The 24,852-nt window shown below is 36.5% G+C and overlaps 1 protein-coding gene across 3 annotated transcripts in view; it reads right to left on the reverse strand.

Annotated features, from left to right (window-relative positions):
- Positions 1 to 24,852, reverse strand: part of REV3L (REV3 like, DNA directed polymerase zeta catalytic subunit) — a 244,142-nt gene that overhangs the window by 3,053 nt on the left and 216,237 nt on the right. For all 3 annotated transcript variants that reach the window (XM_074187375.1, XM_074187376.1, XM_074187377.1), the window contains exons 28-31: positions 23,983 to 24,120; positions 22,333 to 22,523; positions 19,958 to 20,204; positions 18,152 to 18,361 (exon numbers count right to left, since the gene is read on the reverse strand). In XM_074187375.1, the coding sequence (XP_074043476.1) occupies positions 18,152 to 18,361; positions 19,958 to 20,204; positions 22,333 to 22,523; positions 23,983 to 24,120 (786 nt within the window). The remainder of the gene's footprint in view (positions 1 to 18,151; positions 18,362 to 19,957; positions 20,205 to 22,332; positions 22,524 to 23,982; positions 24,121 to 24,852) is intronic.

Genomic DNA, 24,852 nt, shown 5'->3' on the forward strand with positions numbered 1-24,852 from the left:
ATTGTGTGTTTTATTATTTGACTTGTCTATGTCTGTTTCTAGCTTGTTATTTTGTCTGTTTGTATCTTTGTAAAATGTCAAATGTTTATGTCATGTCTGTGATGTGAGCTAGATTCTGTTACCTTGAAAGATGCAGCTAGACAGAAAAATTTCTAAGGACTGTAGCCAAGAATTTAAAACACCGAGAAAAAAATGAAAGAACTTTCAAAGTTGAAGCAATTGTTCCAGTAAGCAAGACTAACTCCTGAGGCTTTCCTCAGGAGACTAGGTTATAAGAAAAGAGAAAAAGAAAAAGAAAAAACCTACAAGACACTTTTTTCCTTGTCATTTCAACTTTGCCTATATTGAAATGAAAAAGATAAAGTTTAATGTATCTCCTAAAAACATCTTAGCAAATTAAGGAAATTGAAGATTAATCACTTCAAGATCGCAAAGCAGAACTATGGGAATCTCAAGGGGTAATTCCAGGAACTTATTCCCTTCTGAAATATCTGTAAGTTTTGAAGTGCCACTCTATAGAATTTGTTTTAAGGAAAAATAAGGATTAAATTTTATACAAGTTTTGAAAGTAAATGGCAAGATTAAATCATTTCTCTGGAGCAATGAAAGAAGTCAGCTTAAGTAATCCCAGAGAAAAGAAAGAAAAAAAAAATTAGGTAAATGGTTTTCACTTGATAGCAACTTTTTGTTAACCCTTCCTTGAATGTCCATTTAATCCAGACATCCCTTATGATTCCCCCAGAACAGATTTCCAAATACAGATGTTGAAAAAAATTCTGGAAAAAGAAAACTTCAGTTATGTTCCTTCTGCAGAAGTTTATTAGTTGTATAATCTTAGACAAGTTATTTTATGTTTGCTGCAGTTTTCTGATCCATAAAGAGAAAAATAAAAATACTACTACTCACTTCCCAGGGTTATTGTGAAGATAAAAGTAATATAACGATTGTAAAGTGTTTAACATAGTGACTAGCATATGCTAAGCACTACATTATTATTATTGTTATTGTTATTATTATTATTATTGTTGTTTCTTTAATTGTCCATATCTGATAACTTTAAAATGGTTAAAATGTCAAAGGTAATACATTTATTTTTTCAATGATGATACATAAAGATAGCTTTCAAAATTAATTTTTCACCAATCTTTTTTTGCAAGGTTTTGAGTTTTACATTTTCTCCCTCTTTCCCTCCCCCTAACTGAAAGCAGTCTAATATAGGCTCTACACGTATAGCTCTACTAAACACAGATCCATATTAATTATGTGAAAGAAAAATCAAATTCAAATGGAAGAAAAAAAATAGAGGGAAAAAAATCGACTTTTAAAAATTGAAAATGATAAGCTTTGGTTTTCATTTAAACTTCACAGTTCCGTTTCTGGATGTGGATGGTATTTTCCATCATAAATCTTTTAGAATTGTCATTGATCATGTATTGCTGAGTAGAGCTAAGTCTACCACAGTTGATCATCACAGTGTTGCTGTTACCAGTATAATGTTATCCCAGTTCTGGTCACTTTTATATTTGCTAATTGGGAAATGCAACTGATGTCATCTTGGTTTATTGTTTCTCATCACTGTATTTCTAAATTCTCTTATATTGTAAAAATTAAAGAGACCACTGTAACAGAAATACTGTTAGACAAAAGTTTTAAATCTATATGCTGTTACAAATGAATTGGGCTATTAAGAGGATGTGATAAAATTAGGTATTTGAAAATGCTTAACTAAGGAGGTAGATTTTTGTTATAAAGCAGAAAAATAATACATAATAGTAAATTTTCATTTGAAATTCTTGATTATTATGAAAGTGTATAGGGTGGTTTAAAAATTTAGCTTTAACATATTAATGATCAGTCAACTACCATGTATTTACTAAGTCTGAAGTTGAAGAATATGGATAGTTTTAATTTTTAAGTAAAGGATAAATGAAATATTAACTGTTAGGGAAACATCAAGAAAGATATTCAAAAGCAATCCATAGTCATATGAAAAATTGCTCTAAATCATTACTTATTAGAGAAATGCAAATTAAAGCTTCTCTGAGGTACCACCTCACACCCCTCAGACTGGCCAATATGACCAGAAAGGATAATGATCACTGTTGGAAGGGTTGTGGGAAATCAGGAGCACTATTACACTGTTGGTGGAGCTGTGAACTCATCCAACCTTTCTGGAGAGAAATTTGGAACTACACCCAAAGGGCAACAAAAATGTGCATACCCTTTGACCCAGCAATACCACTACTGGGTCTATACCCTGAAGAGATGATGAAAAAGGGTAAAAACATCACTTGTACAAAAATATTTATAGCAGCCCTGTTTGTGGTGGCAAAGAACTGGAAATCAAGTAAATGTCCTTCAATTGGGGAATGGCTTAGCAAACTGTGGTATATGTATGTCATGGAACAATATTGTTCTATTAGAAACCAGGAGGGATGGGAATTCAGGGAAGCCTGGAGGGATTTGCATGAACTGATGCTGAGTGAGATGAGCAGAACCAGAAAAACATTGTACACCCTAACAGCAACATGGGGGTGATGGTCAACCTTGATGGACTCATTCCATCAATGCAACAATCGGACAATTTGGGGCTGTCTACAAAGGAAAGTGCCATCTGTATCCAGAGAAACAACTGTGGAGTTTGAACAAAGACCAAGGACTATTCCCTTTAATTTAGAAAAAAACCCTGATATCTTATTGTCTGATCTTGTTATCTCTTATACTTTATGTTTCTTCCTTAAGGATATGATTTCTCTCTCATCACACTCAATTTGGATCAATGTACAACATGGAAACAATGTAAAGACTGGCAAATTGCCTTCTGTGGAGGGTGGGGGGAGGGAAGTAAGATCAGAAGGAAAAATTGTAAAACTCTAAATAAAATCTTTAAAATCTGAAAAAAAAAGATATCCAAGTCCTAAATTTGCATTTGTGAAAATTTTGCTATATAAGGTAAAAATTCCTGATGATAGATCTGATTATCTGAATTGTCATGAAGTCAATAATAAAAAATGCCATGTGCTGCTGCTGGGAAGTGCTACAGTGCATGGAAAGTTTGGGGCATTTCCCCATTGTGCTATTTTCTTTTTTGAAAAGGAAAATTCCCTTCCTCATTTATCCTGAGGCTTACTTTTAAGGCTGTCACATATGTTGCATGTGTAGAATCAAATAGAGCAAGGAGAGTTTTCCCTGTTGCTATAATACATGACATTGTTATAACTATATATGACTATGATGGAGCAAATATGAACATTTTTCTGATAGTTTCAATCTGTATCAAATTATAATATAGGGGTGATATCCTCCTAAGGGGGAAATGATTAGATAAGAATACAACAAAGATGTAAAAAGTTTTCTAAATAAATGGAGTAAAATTCGAGAAAATAACAGGATTGGACTATTTTCTCTAAGAAGAACTATATGTAGATGTACAGAATTGGTTTCCAAATTTATCTGTCATGGAAAATCAGGCTCTGAATGTGTTTAGTAATATATCCTCAAAATTGGATTAAGGATCTTAAACATAGTTTATATTGATAATGGTAAAGGAAATGAAATTATTTTTTCAATTTTTAAAATACCGGTCTGATAATTTTAGAGAGCGGAAGAGTTCATTTTGCAGTCAGACCTTCATAATGTTTTTTTGAAAAAGATTCTTATATGAGATGGTGGAAGATTTAGTTAAGTATGGAAACAACAAATGGCATTCAAACTAAAATTCTCTAAAGTTTCAAAATTGAAGAACAAATTTAAATGATATTACCAGCAGAATTATCTAGGAACCCCTCAGATTTGGAACCAAAGTAGCTAAGTCCCTTTTAGAACTGTCCTAAGAATAAAACGCATTGACAAGAAAAGATATCTAGGGTCCAAATAAACACATGAGACATCTGGGACTCAAAAACATGCTGATTAAATAAATGGGCATTGAGAGTGGGTTACTAGGATACAAGGAGACTTGATGCTTATTAGCACTCGTGAAAATTATTGTATTTCTTTGCATGGTTTATGTTTTCTTGGTTTACCTTGGTGACATGCAAATCTCCCTTCTCAAAATAGTCTACTGTGAACCCTCTAAATAGCCTGATCTGTATTTGACTTAACATAATTATACAATGATAATGAATTTATGAGAAACCTTATTGCATTGTCTGAGCCTAGGCCTATGTGACTGAAAAACATAAAGATAATCTCTATGTGAACTAAGAACTTACGCTATCCTGACCAGAAGGCTCAGATTCAAAGTGATGCCACGAGTTTTCTCTATGGCCACTCTCAGGTTTTTCTGACCCCTCCCCAAGCTGTCATACTTGTGGATGTAGACCCCTGGATCATGAGTGAGCAGCAGAACCTTCCAGAGACCTCAGGGTTTGTCTAGTAAGGATTCAGAAGCAACCGACACCCAGACAGGCCAGGTCCAAGTCCTGGGGAAGGGCCAAGTACACTGTTATATGCCTTGGGCATCTGGATCCAAGCCTGTGATGGCACCTTCTCCCTCTACGTTCTTGCCCCCTATTTTAGGCTTTCAAGCAGACAATGATAGCCTGGGATAGCCTGGGACCCAGTTCCCCTCAAGTAACTAACCCCTGGCTCATACCTGCTTCTCCTTTACTGGCCAGAAGGGGCAATGGCAAGATATTAGGAGACATCCTGCTTTCCAGAGCTAAGGCCCACAAGCAGACTGTGCCCTGAGCTCTAACAAGGACCCTCTGGATGATCTCAGCCCCAGAAAAACCCCAGAAAGGCTTCACATTATTAGAGTATTGCTTTGACCAGCCCCAGGTATTCTCTGAGCTCAGACAGCATCTACTCTAGCCATGAAGCCTGTGATGAATCAAACCTGTCTCATTGTTGCTGTTACCCCTTGCTGTCATAGGCATAAATCCTGAGATTTGGCCCCCAGAACAGGACCCCCCAACTAGGGCTGGGCACCAGCACAGGTGTCCTTGCCTGCAAGCTGGGTCCCTCACCTTGAAATTAAACTTCTGAATGGGAATAGAAAGCAGCATAGTTTTTTTTACCACTATAAAATTTGAGCATGTACTAGGGCATAGAAATACAAAGAAATGCAGATAAGCAGAAATATTAAATGTATCTTTTTCAGAGTATAAGGCAAACAAATTATATGAAATAAAGGGTTTTGAAGCAAAAAGATTAACAATAACAAGTCAGCTAGGTTAAATAGCAGGAAATAAGAATGCTGGGCAGGGACTCAGGAAGACCTAAATTCAAATCTTAGACTGAAGAGTGATTGTCTCAATTTTCTTATCTGTGAAATGGGGATAATAATAGGACCTACTTTCCAGGATTGTTGTGAAGATCAATTAAAATTATAATTGTAAAGTGCAAAGCTTAAGCATTATAGCAATGTTAACTATTAATTAGCTGGAAACTACATACCCTAGTCCTAAAGACTGAGAGGGTCAGAGAAGAAATAATTTCATTAAAGATAATGATAATGATAACAATAAATCAACATGCTAACATTTATTGTTGCCAAAGTAGTATTAAGTGAAAAATTTCTATCTCTAAATGTTTACTTCAGTAAGAGACCCTAGAAAACCAACAAGTTAAACACCTCCAATTAAACACCAAAATAGAAATCCTGAAAATCAAAAGAGATGAACATTGAAAGTTTAAAAACAACAACAAATACGCCAAAACTAAAAATAAAACTAAGAGCTTTTCTTTTTTTGGACACAAATTCCGATAAAATAGTTAAACCAAAGGCTAATTTAATTTAAAACAAAACTAAACTAAATAACCAGGATTAAATTGAAAAAAAAAAAGCTAAATCCATAACCAATAAAGAGAAATAAAAGCAATGATTAGGAGTTATTTTGCTCAATTGTATGCCCACAAAATTGACAATTTAGATGAACTCGATGAATATTTACAAAAATATAAACTGTCCAGATTAAGAGAAGAGGAAATAGAATACTTAAATAATCTTATCTTAAAAAAAGCAATTTGAACAATCTATCAATGAGTTTCCCCAGGAACAAGACTGATTTCCAAGTGAATTATACTAAACATTAAAGAATAATTAATTCCAAAAAAACTTAGTAACTTATTATTTGATAAACCAAAAGATCTCAGTTATTGACTGGAGCAGGAACTCACTATTTGATAACCGATGGGAAAACTGGAAAGTAGTCTGGCAGAAATTAGGCATAGACTAAGACCTCACACTGTATATCAAGATAAAATGAGTGAATGATTTTTGACATAAAGGGAGACATGAGCAAATTAGTGGAGCAGAGAAGAAATTATTTGTCCGATCTATGAACAGGGAAAGAGTTCAAAATCAAATGGGAGGTTTGGGGAAGGTAAAATAGATAATTTTGATTACATAAAATTAAAAAATCTTTGCACTGACACATGCAGATAAAATAAGAAAAGCAGGAAACCTGGAAAAAAAAATTTTGCAGCAAGTTTCTCTGAAAAAGGTTTCATTTTTTTTTTTGCAAGGCAATAGAGTTAAATGATTTACCCAAGATCACATAGCCAGGTAATTATTAAATGTCTGAGACTGTATTTGAACTCAGGTCCTCCTGATTCCAGGGCCAATGATCTATTCACTTCAACACCTAGCTGCCCCAGGTTTCATTTTTATTCCCCAAACTTTTATTCCCTTTTTATTTATTATCTTTTTCAATTACATGCAAAGGTAGTTTTCAACATTCATCCTTTTGCAAACTTTGAATTCCACATTTTTCTACCACCCTTTCTTCTCTCTTCCCCTTGCCATGGCATCAAACAATCTGGTATAAGTTGTACACGTACATTCATGTTTAACATATTTCCATATTAGTCATGTTGTGAAAGAGGAATCAGAACTGAGGGAATAAAAATAAAGATTCCATTTCTAAAATATATAGGGAACTGAGTCAAATTTACAAGAATAAGAATGATTTCCCAACTAATAGATGGCCAAAGAGATGAAATAGGTGGTTTTTCAGTTCAACCATTCTTAGAAAGAAATTCTGCCTCTGATCCTAAAGCTATTAAACTAACCCTATTCTTTGACTAGCAAATTGCTATTATGGCTATACCCTCCAAAAAAATCAAAGGAGAGGAAATAGACCCACATATACAAAAAATATTATAATTGCTCTTTTGTTATGGCAAAAAATTGAAAACTGAGGGTATGTCCATCATCTCTTCCAACATTGATCACTGTCCTTTCTGGTCATATTGGCCAGACTGAGAAGTATGAGGTGGTATCCCGCCCCCCCCCCCCATTCTTGCTTCTATCCAATATCACTTTTCATGGAATTTTCACTGGTACATGAGAAATAATACTTATCACTGTTTTGCTATAGGAAATGATGAAGGGGATAATTCCATATCATCTTGGGAAGACCTGAATGAACTGATGCAAAGTGAGGGGAATAGAATCAGAACAAGCTATACAATAATAGTAATTCTGTAAAGATAATCAACTTTACTCCTAACTCCAGGGCAGGTCCTTTATCCACTGTACCACCTAGCCACCCCAAAAGTTCCCTTTTCTTGAAGGACTTCATAGATAATGAGATTACATTGACTTTCCTCAATCTTGGTGAGATCCCCCCAACCCCAACCTTGCAAGAACTTTTTTCTAGGGTGGGAAGTCCACTGAGTTCTACTCAAGTTTGGATGGAGACAGATTTTTGTGTTTAGATATCTAAAACTAGGAGGGGTCTGTACAGATATTTTCTCTTATCCAGAGGTGAAAAGAGGTTGGGCTGACATTAGCCTTGAGAGACAGACAAGTGAACATCCTTTCATTAATGACCTTCTGATCTTATTAATAAAATGATTAGATTACCCAGACTATGTCTTTTTAAATGTCACAACTTATAATAGGTTTTGTTTTTCTTGCTTTCTCATTGTTTTAGCAAGAAGATAAGGGAAGGGAGAGAATTTAGAATTTTAAAAAAAGGCTCAGTGCCATAAGAAAATAAAGGAGTAGCAGTGAATAAGCACTGGCCCTGGAGTCAAGAAGACCTGAGTGCAAATTTGACCTCAGACACTTAATAATTGCCTAGCTGTGTGAGCTTGGGCAAGTCACTTAAGCCCATTGCTTTAAATAAATAAAAAAGAAAAGACAAAAAAGAGAGTTAACGAACTGCACAGGACCCAATTTATTTGTTTTATTTAATTTTTTTTTAAATTTTTTGTAGGTATATTTTGGGGCAAGGCAATGGGGTTAAGGTGACTTGCCCAAGGTCATACAGCTAGGTAATTTTTTTTCAGGTGGATCACATTTTTTTTCTTTTTTATTTCTTTGTACAAATAATGCTTTTTTATATCCATTAATAAAATATTCTTGTTTAAGAGTAAACAAAATACCACCCCCCTCAAAAAAAAATAGGCTTGCTTGAGCAATAAAGTAAAGGGGAAAGAAAATATTTAAAATTAAAAAAATAATGCTAATAATTGTAGGTATGGACAGGTGGTGCAGTGGACGGAGCACCAGCCCTGGAGCCAGGAGTACCTGCGCCCAAATCTGGCCCTGTACACCCAACAATCACCCAGGTGTGTGACATGCAAGCCACCCCAACCCCACTACCCTGCAAAAAACCTAAAAAAGAAAAATAATAAAGACCCAAAATAAAATAGTAATAATAGTAGGGGCAGCCAGGTGGTGGACAGAGCACTGGCCCTTGAGCCAGGAGCACCTGGGTCCAAATCCGGCCTCACGACACCAAACGATCACCCTGCTATGCAGCCCCAGGCAGGCCACCCAGCCCCATTTGCCCCGCACCCCCCCAAAAATAACAATAATAATAATAAAAAAATGTGCTTCAGTTTGTGTTCCAACACCACCAACTCTGTTGCGGGTGGATCACATTCTTTATGCTAAGTCCATCACAAAAGTTACTTCCATATTTTTCCACCATTGCCATTGCTGATCGCAACTCCCTCCTTTCGTATTTCTCCACTACCATGTACTATATTTTCTCTCTCCTTTCACTCTGACTCTGCTGTAGGGTACCTGAGTGGCGCAGCAGACAGGGCCACAAGGCCCTGAGGCCCCATACCACCCCTTACCCAGCATCCACCCGGCCCTATGGTCCCAGACAGGCCTTCCAATCCCAGCCCCTTGCAGGAAGTAAAAAGAAAATGCGTTCTATCTTACCACTCTCCCCCCCATGGTCCATCCTCTCCTCCATCACTCACATCTCCACCCCTTCCCCCTGTCCCCCCCTCCTTCTTACTCCAGATGTCTATACCCCATTGAGTACATATGCTGTTTCCTCTCCTAGCCACCTGTGATGAGAGTGAAGATTCCCTCATTCCCCCCTTGCCTTCCCCACTTCCATATCATTACAATAGCTCATCGTAATAAAGAAAAATCTTATTATATGAAATATCTTGGCCTATTACCCCTCTCCTTTTTCTTTCTCCCATTATATTTCCCTTTTTTCTATTCACTCCATTTTTACACCATATTTTATCTTCAAATTCAGCTTTCTCCTGTGCTTCATCTATAAAAGCTCCTTCTACCTGCTCTGTTAATTGAAAATGTTCATATGAGTATTAACAGTATCATTTTTCTATACAGGAATACATGTAGTTCATCATCATTAAGTTCCTCCTATTTTCCCCTTTTCCTCCAATCTCTATGCTTCACCTGAGTCCTGTATTTGAAGATCAAACCTTCTGTTCAGTTGTGGCCATTCCAACAGGAACATTTGAAATTCCCCTGGTTCATTGAAAGTCCATCTTTTTCCCTGAAAGAGGACATTCAGTTTTGCTGGGTAGTTGATTCTCGGTTGCATTCTAAGCTCTTTTGCCTTCGGGTATATTATATTCCAAGCCCTACAAGCTTTTAATGTAGTTGCTGCTAAGTCCTGTGAGATCCTGATTGCAGCTCCATAGTATTTGAATTGTGTCCTCTTGGCTGCTTGTAATATTTTCTCTTTGACTTGGGAGTTCTGGAACTTGGCTATAATATTCCTGGGGGTTGGCTTATTGGGATCTCTTTCTTGGGGGGATCTGTGGTTTCTCTCCATTTCTATTTTGCCCTCTGCTTCTAGAATATCAGGGCAATTTTCCTGTTAGTAATTCTTTGAAAATAATGTCAAGGCTCTTTTCCTGATCATGACTTCCAGGTATTCCAATAATTTTTAAATTATCTTTCCTAAATCTGTTTTCCATATCAGTTGTTTTTTCAATGAGATGTTTCACATTTTCTTCTAATTTTTCATTCTTTTGGTTTTGAAGTATTGAGTCCTGATTTCTCATAAATTCAGCAATCTCCCCAAGTTCTATTCTTTGAAGGATTTGTTTTTCTCAGAGAGCTTTCTTATCTCCTTTCCCATCTGGCCAATTCTGCTTTTTTAAAGCATTCTTCTCCTCCATAACTTTTTGAACTGTTTTATCCATTTGACCTAAGCTGGTTTTTAGCATGCTATTTATTTTTTTGGATTTCCTTGACTAAGCTGCTGACTTCATTTGCATGTTTTCCCTGCATCTCTCTCACTTGATTTTCAAAGTGTTTTTTGAACTCTGTCATAGCCTGAGCACAATTTCTGTTTTTCTTGGAATCTTTAGATGTAGGAGCTTGTGCTTCCTCATCTTCAGACTGAATGTTTTGATCCTTCTTGTGCTCGCAGGCAAAATATTTATCAATGGTGTTCCTCTTGTTTCTCTGCTTGCTCATTTTCCCAGCCTAAGCCTATTTTTGGCGTGCTTCCTGAGCTTTTGGGACACTCCCACAAAGATCTCAGTGTGTGAGGCTTGTCCTCCCTCCTGGTCTGTGAATGACCATATGCACCCCCTTCTGCCATGGGGCTGAGGTGGGGGGAGCTGCTGTTCTATGGGGGGGTGGCTAGACTGTGATCAGGATCTGAATGTCATCAGAACCCCAGAGTCCTATTCCAGGGGCAGAGGACAGAGCTGGGCAGTCTCTCTCTTCACTCCCCTCCCTAGGTTCAATGGGCTCATGCCCTGGGGGTTACTGCTTACTGGCTCCGCCTGCTCCTGTTTCTTGGATCTGGACTGCCTTGGCCACACTGCCAGCTGTGTACCCTGAGGGCTGGGCTTCTGCTCGGCTCTGGCAGAGGTCCCCCTCTGTTCCCTCAAGTTGGGCCTGGTGCTCCCCGGGGTGTAGGTCAGGAAACTCCCCAGCCCTGGGGCTGCCTCTGGGAGGTTGAAGTTCTTTCGCTCTGGTGGGCCACCCCTCTGGCGGGCCTCCCCTCCAACCCTGGGGAACAGAGCCTTTCTGCTCTTTTCTAGGTTACCTTGAGTAGGAGAACTGCCTCACTGGGTCCCTCTGTGGGTTCTGTCTCTCAAAAATTTAGTTTAGTTTAGAAGTTTTATGAGAGAGCGCCTAAGAGAGGATGCTCTCTTGTCGTCATCTTGGCCCTGCCCCCTGAAGGACCAGCTAGGTAATTTTTAAGTGTTTGAGGTCAAATTTGAACTCAGGACTCCCTGACTTCCAGACTGGTGCTCTATCTACTGTGCCACCTAGCTGCCCCAGGATCTAATTTCTATACAGAAGTATATAGAAGTGTGGACTGAATTATACTGGGAGAGAATCCACTACAATGGCCTGAATAATATTCTTTTTAGTTGTTAAAAGAACCAAATCTTTTTTCCTCTAAAAAGCATAGATATGGAAGGGTCGCTTCTTTAACATAATTAAAAGTGTATATTTGAATAATATGTGATATGAAGCTGCCAAAACCCTAAATTCTCTTTCTCTTAAGTGACAGAAAGGCACAAAGCAGCAGCAGCAGGCCTTGTTTGTTTTGCCATTGAAAAGCAAGATTGTGACAGCATGTGTGTTTGTTTCACTGCTCTGTAGGAAACATGAGACAGCTGGTCCACGACAAAGGCTTTTCTCTCATTTGAGCACTGCCTAGGGACTCAAATCTACTCCCAAAGATATAATTCCTGTATTGCTGAGCTCTATGTTGCTACCTGTAGGTGCCAGAACAAATCAATAAAGATTTAATTAAACTCTCTATGCTTCCTTGATAAATATGGAATTAACTGCTTCACTGAATTCAAAGGAATGTTCAATTTTAAGATTTTTGCTGAAAGATTTAGTAAATGATGTGTAGTTGGACTAAAAAAGCTCATATTTTAAAGTGGTTACCACTATGATCTGGCAACCTAACTCAAATTTATGTCTGAGCCCAACACACATTTTAATGTTCTCCTTTTAAGGGAAGCCTCTTCTTCTCTCTTTTTTTCTTTTTTTTTTTATTAAAAATATTATTTGAGTTTTGCAATTTCCCCCCCTAATCTTACTTCCCTCCCCCCATGGAAAGCAATCTGTCAGTCTTTACTTTGTTTCCATATTGTACACTGATCCAAATTGAGTGTGATGAGAGAGAAATCATACCCTTGAGGAAGAGACACAAAGTCTAAGAGATAACAAGATCAGACAATAAGATATCTGTTTTTTTCCCTAAATTAAAGGGAATAGTCCTTGAAATTTGTTCAAACTCCACGGCTCTTTATCTGGATACAGATGGTGTTCTCCATTGCAGACAGCCCCAAATTGTCTCTGATTGTTGCACTGATGGAATGAGCAAGTCCATCAAGGTTGAACATCACCCCCATATTGCTGTTAGGGTGTACAGTGTTTTTCTGGTTCTGCTCATCTCACTCAGCATCAGTTCATGCAAATCCCTCCAGGAAGGAAGCATCTTCTTTAAAGGCCTCCCTTCCATTCTTTTTTTTTTTTAAGATTTATTTTTACAAGTTTTCCTCCTTCCTCCCCCAAGGTAGTCTGTTAGTCTTTACAATGTTTCCATGATATACACTGATCTAAGTTGAATGTGATGAGAGAGAAATCATATCCTTAAGGAAGAAAAACATAGTATAAGAGATAGCAAAATTATGTAATAAAATAACATTTTTTTTTTCTAAATTAAAGGTAATAGTTTTTGGTCTTTATTCAAACTCCATGATTCTTTCTCTGGATACAGATGGCATTCTCCATTGCAGATACCCCCAAATTGTGCCTTATTGCTGCACTGAAGGGATGAGCAAGTCCATCAAGGTTATCACCCCCATGTTGATGTTAGGATGTACACTGTCTTTCTGGTTCTGCTCATCTCGCTCAGCATGCAATTTAGGCTTCCCTGAATTCCCATTCCTCCTGGTTTCTAATAGAACAATAATGTTTCATGACATAGATATACCACAGTTTGTTAAGCTATTCCCCAATTGAAGGATATTTACCCAATTTCCACTTCTTTGCCACCACAAACAGGGCTGTTTTGAATATTTTTGTACAAGTGATGTTTTTACACTTTTCCATCATCTCTTCAGGGTATAGACCCAGTAGTGGTATTGCTGAGTCAAAAGGTATGCACATTTTTGTTGCCCCTTGGGTGTAATTCCAAATTTCTCTCCAGAAAGGTTGGATGTGTTCACAGCTCCACCAACCATGTATTAGTGTCCCAGATTTCCCACATCCCTTTCAACATTGATCACTGTCCTTTCTGGTCATATTGGCCAGTCTGAGAAGTATGAGGTGGTATCTCCACCCCCGTTCTTGCTTCTATTCAATATCACTTTTCATGGAATTTTCACTGGTATATGAGAAGTAATACTTATCACTGAATAAAGATTCTTTTTTTTCTTTCTTTTTTCTTCTTTTCTTCTTTTTTTCAAGGCAATGGGGTTAAGTGGCTTGCCCAAGGCCACACAGCTAGGTAATTATTAATGGATTTGAACTCAGGTACTCCTGACTCCAGAGCTGGTGATCTATCCACTGTACCACCTAGCTGCCCCCTGAATAAAGATTATAACCAAAGCAATGGTATAAAAAGAACCATTTTTAAATTAAATCTTCCAAGCAGATAAGATCAGAAAGTTCAAAGGGCTAGAAAGATATCATGTACTGCTGCCTCTGAATTCCACTGATCTTCTTGGGGGTATTGTATCCACTCAAGAAGAATATTTATTTAAGGCTCTATGGATGCTCATTATGATATTGTTTTATAGTCTAGTGGAGGGGCAGCTAGGTGGTGTAGTAAATAAAGTACTGGCCCTGAAGTCAGGGAGGATCTGAGTTCAAATCCGGCCTAAGACACTTAATAATTATCTAGATGTGTGACCTTGGACAAGTCAATTAACCCCATTGCCTTGCAAAAAATCCCCCAAAACAAAAAAAATAAAAAGAAAGTCTAACAGAAAAAATAAACTTGATTTTGTAATCATTAACATTAAATTAAAACATATGGCATAGTGTCTATGAGACTCTTTTGCAGAGATTGATAACAAGAAAATATTTAATTCTAGTACCACTCGATGCCATGAGACATCAAGAAATCTTTCACTGAAAGCTGGTCAGTTACCATAAGACATGGCATAAAATTACTGATTATTGTGATACTGAAATGAAAACTATATGACAGTGCTTTTTACATTTTCAATGAATCATAAACTTGAAATCAATAAAACCTTAGACCAAATGGTTGTGTTGATATTCCTGGCCACTGTGTGAAAGAACAATCTCAGTGACAACTAATTCTTGTAGTTGAACTTTCATTCTTCTGAAAGTTCTAGAATTTTCAGACAGCCACTTTGCTTCTTTCAGGAAGTTTGATGTCCCCTCAAACACCCTGGCTTCCCAATTCATCAATCTACCCACAACATTCATCTTTACTCCACATAGTCATATTCAGGGATTTTATCACAAGTATTTGACCATTATGATATGCAGAGATCTGAAAATCTGAGCAAATCTTCCTGCTCTTTGCTCTCCCAAGATAGATATCTTGCCCCTTTAAAATGCATTCTTTGACCTCACCACATCCATTTTCTCTACCTCATCAGACCCAAAGGCTCCAACCTGAGGTGAACTTGATGTTTGATGAATCAATACCTATAAATATCATATCATCACAAGTACCGGCCACGTTGTTCCCCTCTCATCTGGGCGCATTCTTTCACCCTCCCTCTCTTCATTAGTGTTAAACTCCTTGAAGGTAGGGGCATTCTGTTTATTGTTTTTATATTACCAGTATTTAGCACATAGAATACTACTACCTGTCCAATCTGTCTAACTATTCTTTTCAATGCCTCCATTCTCTTCTCCTTTGCCTACAGTTTTGGAGGAGGCTCTTCCCTCCCCCCTTCCTATTTATACTCTTGATTCTAATGCTTTCTTGCTTCCGCCAATAGTTTGCTCTTTCAATTATTCCTTCTTTTTTTTCCCACAAGCTACAAACAAACTCAGAATCTTCCTCGTCCTTAAAAAATTTTCACTTAACTATTTCATCCTATCACTTGACTGAAATTACTGTCTCCAAAGTTACCAAAGAGTTCTTAATTGCTAAACCCAATGGTCTTTTCTGGGTCCCCCCCACTTTAAAGCTATATATTTTTTTAAAGTTTTTGCAAGACAATGGGGTTAAGTGGCTTGCCCAAGGTCACACAGCCAGGTAAGTGTCTGAAGTCAGATTTGAACTTGGGTACTCCTGACTCCAGGGCTGGTGTTCTAGCCACTGCGCCAAGTAGCTGCCCCCTAAAGCTACTTTTTTAAAAGTTACTTTTCTAAAGCTACTGACCACTCCCTCCTGAATATTCTCTCCTCCCTGGGTTTTTGTGACATTACTTTTTCTAGATTCACTTCTTTCTTAGTCTGCTTTATTGGATCCTTATCCTAGTCCATTCCCCTATGCATAAGTGAACTCCAAGGCTATCTTGGTCCCTCTTCTCTTCTTTCTCTATAATGTTTCTTTGTGATTCAGATCTGGCCACTGGACCTAAATGGCGCTAGAGGAGAAAGTGAGGCTGGTGACTTAGCATTGCCCCCCTCACTTAAATCCAATTCGTGTGCTTGTCATGACATCACCTCCCTTTTGTCCTGCTCTTCTTTGAAACTGAAGGACATGCAATTGGGGAATGGCTTAGCAAACTGTGGTATATGTATGTCATGGAACACTATTATTCTATTAGAAACCAGGAGGGATGGAAATTCAGGGAAACCTGGAGGGATTTGCATGAACTGATGCTGAGAAAGATGAGCAGAACCAGAAAAACACTGTACACCCTAACAACAACATGGGGGTGATGATCAACCTCTATGGACTTGCTCATTCCATCAGTGCAACAATTAGGGACAATTTTGGGCTGTCTGCAATGGAGAATACCATCTGTATCCAAATAAAGAACCATGGAGTTTGAACAAAGTTCAAGGAATATTCCCTTTAATTTAGAAAAAAAAATCTTATTGTCTGATCTTGGTATCTCTTCTACTTTTTTGTTTCTTCCTTAAGGATATTTATTTCTCTCTCATCACGCTCAATTTGGATCAATGTACAACATGGAAATAAAGTAAGGACTGACAGAGTGCTTTCTGTGAGGGTGGGGTGGGGGGAGGGAAGTAAGATTGGGGGAAAGATTGTAAAACTCAAAATAAAAATCTTTAATAAAAAAAAGAAAATGAAGGACCAACATTATTTATCTTAGTGATCTCATCAGCTTTAATGGGTTCAATCATCTCTATGTAGATAATTCCCAAATCCATAGATCAAGTTTTCATGTTTATCTTGACCTAGGTTCAGCATCACACACTTCCTGTTAGAAATCTTCATGAAGACATCCCACAGGCATTACAAATCCAACATATCCAAAATGGAATTCATTACCATAGCCTCCACCTCTCTTCCTAACTTCTCTATTTGTGCTGAGGGCATAAATATCCTTCCAGTCTTTCAGGTTCACAAGACTGGAATAAACTTTTGACTCTTCAGTATCTCATCACTCCTCCACCACAAATAGCTGCTTAATCTTGTTGCTTTTAACTCCACAACCCTTCACAAGACTGCTACTCTAGTAGTCATCATCATCTCTCTTCTTTAACAGTTTCCTAAATTGCTTCCATGTGAAATTATGAAACAGGTTAAGTTTTCTTTTCCAAGATAGTCTGTGGATCTTGTATGATTTGCCATAATGTGATTTCAAAAAATTAAAAACATTTTGCTTATTTAAAAGCATTCTCTTTAACCGATTTTCTATTGTGATACACTTGATATACAGCTATTCTATTGCTGAGCCAATTAAAAATCTGTATGTTTTATTCTTCAATTCAACATCCACACATGCCAAATTAATATTCTTAAATTATAAGTCTGACATTGTGATTCTCCCACTCCAGAAACATTGCTAGCTTCCTACTAGGCAATGAAAGAATGAACACAACTTTTCTTTTTGCAGTTTTGAATCCATCAAAATCTAGCTCTGCTTTATATTTTTAGACTGATTTCACATTATCCATTTTATAGTGGAGGCTTTAAAGTACAACTTTTCAACTCCAAACCATACAAAAATGCTTAAATGTAAATATTTTCTGTATACATTGTAAATTGGGGATCATTTTCCATCAGATTACTACTTAGTTTTTATTAATGTTATTTTTCCAAGCTACTGACCTGAAAGATTTTCTCTGTAGAAATATGGCCTAGTGGAATTGCTATCATTGTATGTTTGAAGTAGTTCCCCAGGAAAACATGTGCAGTGATGCACATGTTGAATTGGAGAGGGCAATTAGACCTTTTTTTTTGAATTATTTCAATTATTGTGGTATGTTTGGGTAGATACAAAAATATTTTTCTTAAATGTGGAACTCAAAAGCTTGCAAAGAGATGAATGTTGAAAATTAACTTTGCATGTGATTGGAAAAAATAGCATTTAAAAATATTTTTCTTCAGTGACAATATACTCTAATACTGCTGCTGATAATAAGTAATTTCACTCCAAGTTCTAGGAATTAATATCATTCTATTTTCTTTCTCATGAAAATGGCTGCTAATTAAACTACTACTTATATTTAAATTCAATTTTGAATACTCCAAACACACAAAGTTTCCAATTTAGTCCATTCTTCAAATCATGTTCATATCCTACTCCACTGTATCCTTCCAATGTGACTTGGGGACCCCCATGTCTTCATATTAGACTTGTGCTCTCCTCACTTGAAATTAGTCTGTATCTTGTATTAAATTTTTTTAACGTACACGTATCTCTCATAACTATTTACTCTGAATAGAATTTAAGCCTTTTGGGGAGCACTTAACATAGAGCCTGGCATCAGTAAATGCTTATTAAATTGACTTAAGTATCCTAGGTGGTTTTAATGAGTTCATTCGGCTGCCATGGAAGAAGTGCTTACTTAAAATTCTGGATCTGTTACCTTTACTAGCTGTTCCTGTTGACGTTCCCACTCTCGAATTTCTTGATTGAGAACCACAGCCACATGCTGGGGTTGGCTCCTACATTTACTGCAGATCCCATGCTGAGTTAGTTCATCACACACAGGACAGTGCAAGGTAGTGAAATATTGTGAGATGGTGCCTTTTCGGCCATCATGTTCATTGTGGGAGGAGGTGGTGACTTTCTGAATCTGAAAACAGATAAATTCCCGAAATGAATAAATTTCAACCAGTTTCACTAGTGAAGACCAATAGTTCTAATTCTACTTGCCAGTTTACCAGTCATGGTAGCACCAGATTCTGTAAATCTCTAGAGTCTATAGTTTTCTGGATCATCAGTTCTTAAACTTTTTGATCTCATGTTCCCTTTACACAAAAATATTTTATGTTGGTTATATCTATCAATTTTTACCATATTAGATATGAAAACATCTTCTGTTATTATGAAAATAGTTTTTAAACTCACAGATCCCTGAAACAGTCTTGGGGAACCCTATATCACATTTTTCTGAACCACTACTCTAGACTAGATGGTTGCTTGTTATCAGATTTCATGGTTGGGATATGAAGGCATATGTCACATTGGAGAGATGGTACTCCTAAGAGTGTCTGAATATTTACAGAAGTTCAGGAAAGGTTGGACTACTGGGAAAAAAAAAACAAGTAGAGGGTAGGGATTTTCAGACTCCTCCTTAAGAAATAAGGGACAAAGGTTAAAATTTAATTTTAAAAACTATGCTTGGACAAGCCTAATCTATTTTAAATTTTAATTAGCAGTAGTGTTACTTGTTTTTATATAATTAATACTATGCATTACATAATACAATAATTAACACTGCTTTTACTTTTCTTACAGTTGAAAATAATATTTCACTAACATTAGTAATATCTTTCTTGACTCTTTTTAGGCCTCTTAGCAAATGCTTGCAGATGAGTTTTGGGTGGATCTTCCACCAATGCTGTCAGTTTTATGTGCACGGCAGTGACACACTTGAACTAACACTGCTGAAAGATCAGTATCCACCAGAGAGCAATGTGATCTGAAGCAATCATCTGCAACCTCTTATAATGACCACCTCAAATTTTTGTCATACAACTCCAAACAAAACTTTCAGTTTTATTCTTATACCTTAGATTGAAAAAGTTAATGTGATCTAGGTTCATCATCAGTCTGCTTCATTCCATCTACTTTTTGTAAACTGATTCACAGAAGCCTGGGTCTTTAGAAGGATGGTCAATCCACAAACATCTTCTAAGCCAAATGACTTGGCATAATTAATATAGTCTTATTCATTAGTTAAAAAAAGGTCAAATCTCAGTGTTACAGTGTTTGACTGCTATGAAAATCCTTTTTTTATTTTCTTACTCTAATGAGCATCTCAATTAAGATTGTCTCCTTTTCCATCACAATACTTTACAATGAATACGACACATTTTGCCTATTTAATGGTATTTTCTCACTTCTATATTATTATTTTCTATTACTAAAAAACTTTACGTAGCTATTATTACCCATTTAGTGAAGCTGTCTTATACTAACATTTATGTAAGCAAGACAAATTGGAAGAATCTGAAAAGGGATTTGTAGAAAATTTCAACTTTATTTTTTTAAAAAAATTGGATATATGTATCATTATTTTCATTTACATGATTAGAATTCATTAGAATTTGCAAAAGGTTTATCTGCCTTTTCCTGTAATTCAGATAAAGATCACTTTATTTTTATAATAACTTCCAGAGGTGAAATCCTTTTCTGATAAAACCCGAATAATACCCAATACACTTACCCTTGGTAACTCATGGTACCAACCGAAGACATCAATACCAATAAGTGAGAATATTCTTGCCAGGGGTGGAAGAATCTGCTTTGTAATATAATAAGTTGCATTCAGTCTCAGACTGGAGTCTTGTAGGACCTCAACTGGCCGCCTCACCAACTGGATTAGAGGTACCCCTGGTAGGCCGTATACGATGACGTATGGCACTCGTTCTCCCACTCGTGGCTCAGAGCGTCGATCATAAGCAAGCATTTTTCTATTTAAAAGAATATACAAATGTATAATCTGCCTTGCAAAAAGTACTAAATTTAAATATGGGCACTATGGCAAAACATGAAGCTGTGGTATCTTAGAAATGCAAACTCTGCTGATGCTACCTCCTAAGTTAGAAATTTGACTGAAAAAATTTACACAATGAACTAGGAAGTAATCTGGGCTATTTCCCTTTGCACTACCTCATTCTTAATGTTACTGAGTAGTATCCCAACCCTTTGGGGCTTACTCTTTATGTATAAATTGTTCATGTCACTTTATTGAAAATCCTCCACCAGTTCTATTATCTAATGAATAATGTTCAAATTCTTTTGTTTCATCTTCAAGGAATGTCATTCACTTATCCCTTATCTCATGTCACTTCCTTCTGGGTAATTTTTATGCTCCAGCTAAATTCTCCTGCCTTTTAAAATTATGTTCCCTGATCCTAAAGTGACCTACAGACCTCTATGTCCTTTAAACCCCATCTATGATGGAATGGAAAGAACCCTCATCTGGAATTGGGAAGCTTGGTTCAAATTATGGCTTTGACAATGCCTGCTTTTGTGATCTTGGGCAAGACACTTGTCCTCCAGGTTCTTCGATTGCTCATTTGTAAAATGACAGGGTTGGACATGATCAATGGTTCTTAAAGTGTGGTCTGGACATCCGTGGCAACTCTTGAGGTCGAATCTATTTTCCTAGTCCTACTAAGATAATTTTGAACACAGTTAAGTATCAATAGCTATCATCACCAGATAAAAGCTTTTTAGAATCCTCAGTCTTTTAAAGAGGATCTTGAAACCAGAGTTTTTTTTTAAACTGTAAAAAAATTAATTTATTTGAGTTCTGATATTTTTGAAATACAAATTTGGTTGTATTTTTAAAGCTATGATTCTTGTCACATTCTGTGGTTAATTTTGAAACCAGAGTTTTAAAACTGTTGGACTAGATGTTTCCTAAGATCTCATCTAGCTCTAGATTCTATATCCCAGTCATTTCTTTTCTATCCAACCTCATTAGTGACTTTTTCCCCTCAGGATTTCAATACAATACTTTTCTGTACTCTTCTTTGCATCTATCATGTATTATCCTATGCTCATACTTAAATTTCTTTTTGGATTTGAGTTTGTTTCAAGGCATGATGTTGTTCAGTCATTTCAGCTGTATTTGACTCTTTTGTATTTGTTCAATCATTTCAGTTGTATTTGACCCCATTTAGGGTTTTCTTATCAAAGATACTGCAGTGGCCAGACATTTCCTTCTCTGGCTCATTTTACAGACAAGGAACCTGAGGTAAATAGGATTAAAAGATTTGTTTAAGGTCATATAGCTAGTAAATATCTGAGTTGAGATTTGACCCAGGAAGATGAGTCTTCCTGACTTAAGGCTCTCTCTCTTCTGTGCCAACCAGCTACTCTCCCTGAAAGGTGTGACTATCTGTAAAATAAAGCTCTACAAAGAAATCAAAGTTTACACTCTCAATTGGCTCAAAACATGTTAGTCAATGATAGGATATTAATGATATTAATAGTAAATTTCATACATTAAACATAGTGATAAATGTCAACAGAGAAATTGTCCTGTTTAACTCAAATGAGATGAGGTAGACCTTAAAATGCTATATAAATATTGGTCCCCCTCTGCCCCACTTATTTCAGAAAACAAAGCAACCTTTCTCAAATACCTTAGTAGAGAAATTTATACATTGGAGAAAGTTTAAAAATGGTCAAGCTATTTTGTTATGAAGTATATGAGAGAAAGTTTTATATCAGCCTACAAATTACTTACCTTCAAATTCAGCATGACTTGCCATAGGAACTTAGGCCTAAATAAAGAGACCACCTGTGCAATGCTTTTTTAGACATTATAAAGTAAATGTATAAGTAGAGTGGGAAGCTATTCCTTTTTTGGAACTCAGACAAAATGGTGAGAAGATATTTTTGCTTATACCTTCAGAGTCTGAAGGACTTTTGATACCTGCTATGAAACACTAACCTTTAGATAGGAATTGTGCCCATTTATTTAGGGCCTAAGAGAAATACTTGGTACTGTATTCAGCTGGTATATGACACTGTCTTCTGAGATAAATGGTAATGGCTATTCTATCCCCCACCACGTATAATCATTACCTTGTAAGCTCAAGAGCTGGCACGCAGGCTCCGGGTTTGTAAGAGAAACTCCCTCTGTATTCCTTTGCAAAGATAACATCTTGTAGGCTGGCCTTCCCTTCTAGTAGCTTAATACATTGTCGCTGAACATACTGTTTTATTTGACTTATATCTCTTGTTTCAAATAGCAGCTTGATAGAACGTTCAAGTATCTTAAAAAGAAGATAAATGTGTGATGACACTATTTCATACTTTTAGATGGGAATAAATTCTTCTTCACTATATATCAATTATAATTTCAACACCTCAGTAAATTGTCAAGTTACTTAATCTGTCATACATACTATCTGTATAAAAATTATTAGAATTTTCAAAATTTGTGACAAATTCTGACAAAAATAAATACACAATTTTTCATAAAAATCATCCTGGAATGCAATGTCTGTTAGAAATATTCAGTGTGATCAGAATTAAAGCCTGAAAAATGAAAAAACTCATAGGTTTTTCTAAAAGAGACATAACGGAGACACAAGGAGTTGGGTTTGATTTCATACATTTGCATTTCTTCTATCCTGCATCTTTCTACTGGTTTTACTCTAACATTGAAAAGTATATCAAATTCTATTACCTCTTAAATCCCTTTAGCAGGCTTGGAAAATTAGTACTATGGTGAAGGCTTTTGAATTGGACATATTTTTGGTGGAAACTAACTGAATTTATTTCACACAGAACAATAGCTCACTGAATAATACTAGCCTTTATTCATAGACCTGGATTAAGTTTAAACCAGTATAAATGAAAGCTTCTGCATCTTATTACCAAGTCTTGGGGCCTGTTAATATTAAAAATGTGGGCTCATTAATTTATTCAGGGTTTGTGCACATATACAGAAGGTATGGGTTGGTTTAGATTAAGATGTAGTTTCAAATCCAGAAAGGAGAAAGAATAGATGATGGTTTTTAATGAGGGAATTTGATTAGATGGATTTTCAAGGTCTCTGACATTGTTCCTCTTATATTTAGGGTAAATATCTTCTAGCAACTAAGTTTGACTAAGCTATTGAACTGTATCTCACCTCTACACACTAACAAATAAAAATGGCTTATATTTCAGTATGCATTTCATGTAACCTGCCATAGCTAGGACAACAATTATTAGAACACCAGCTTAACTATTCAGAGACTAAGCTGGATGGGGGGGAAACTCAAAAGAAATTAAGTTTTAAAATGAATAATTTGTAAAGTTTTAGTTGCTGTAGTATAGTGATCTTATTTACAGCTGCTAATGAAATACAAATACACAATCAGTTCTCAAATGTTTGGGGGCTGGGAATACTTTAGGTCCCATTTTCTCTTTTTTTCCTCTTTTATAGCAAGATTTTAGACATTTTTGCTATTCATTAATCCTTCCATTAATTATTCCATTAATCCATCCATAGGCAGTGAACTATGGAGTCGTTTTGCTATTCTTTAAGCAATTCTAATAAAAGATGAGTGTGGGAGAAAACTGAGACTTAATGATTAAAATGAAACTTGGATTGATTCAGTGATCTTGTCACTTGTTACTTCTAACCAAGAACAGAGGAAACAGTGCTTGGGCTTTCACAAGCAAGTTGTAGAAGTCTGCTCTGCTGCATTATCTTTACAGAATGAGAAGCTAGCTAGTGTTTACCTTAGAAACAGCAGGGCAGGAATCTCTTCTAACTGTCTCAATTCCTTTTGCATCAAATACCGGGTCCTTTTGATCCAGTGTTTCATACATGTAACCCACATACCTCTTTTTAGTTTGCAAGACACAGGGCAAATATACCTGCAGGGAAAAACAAAATGCCTTCTGACACTATTCTCTTTCCATTCGAAGTCATCTGTTTAAAAACATGTTTCACTTTTATCACACAAGTATTTAGTACCCGTGTGACATTGGGTAAGAAGACTTCTGAGGTTTCTTCTAGTGTGGATGGCAGTCAGGGGCATGCTCAGCAGACTGCCTTACAATCAAGTGTCACAAAATAAGCACAGCAGTGATCACTCTGAAGTCTTTGGGAAAGTCAGTTAATAGTTAAATCCAAGTATCTAATTCTTTTTGGCTTCTTCCTACAGAACTTTATTCTTTCAATTATCCTCTCCTTTCCTTCCTTCTGGTCTCTGCCCACAGATCCCTTAACTCCCCATATTCCTTCAACTCTCTCACTTCTTCAAGCTATTGTGCTGTCACTTTCTATACTTTTCACCAAACTTGCCCGAAGAATACTAGTCACTGCCATTTTCTCAAATACTAACCTTGGTCCTTGAAATCTTGACTTCTGAGCTCTCATGAGGCTGACACTGATCTCTCAAAGGACACCAATAACCACCTCATTGTTAAACTCAGACTCTTCTGTTAAGTCATTCTTGACTTCCCTTTATCAGCTGATATTGCTGATCTGTCCTTCTTTAAACTGTTTCTTCCTGTGGCTTCCCTGACATTCTTCTTGTCTTAAAAAAAATCACTTTTTACTGTATACTTTTTTTTTAACATTATTTTTCTCTTTCTGCCTCTCCA

This window comes from Macrotis lagotis, chromosome 5, assembly GCF_037893015.1.
Source record: "Macrotis lagotis isolate mMagLag1 chromosome 5, bilby.v1.9.chrom.fasta, whole genome shotgun sequence".
NCBI classification, from domain to species: Eukaryota; Metazoa; Chordata; class Mammalia; order Peramelemorphia; family Peramelidae; genus Macrotis; species Macrotis lagotis.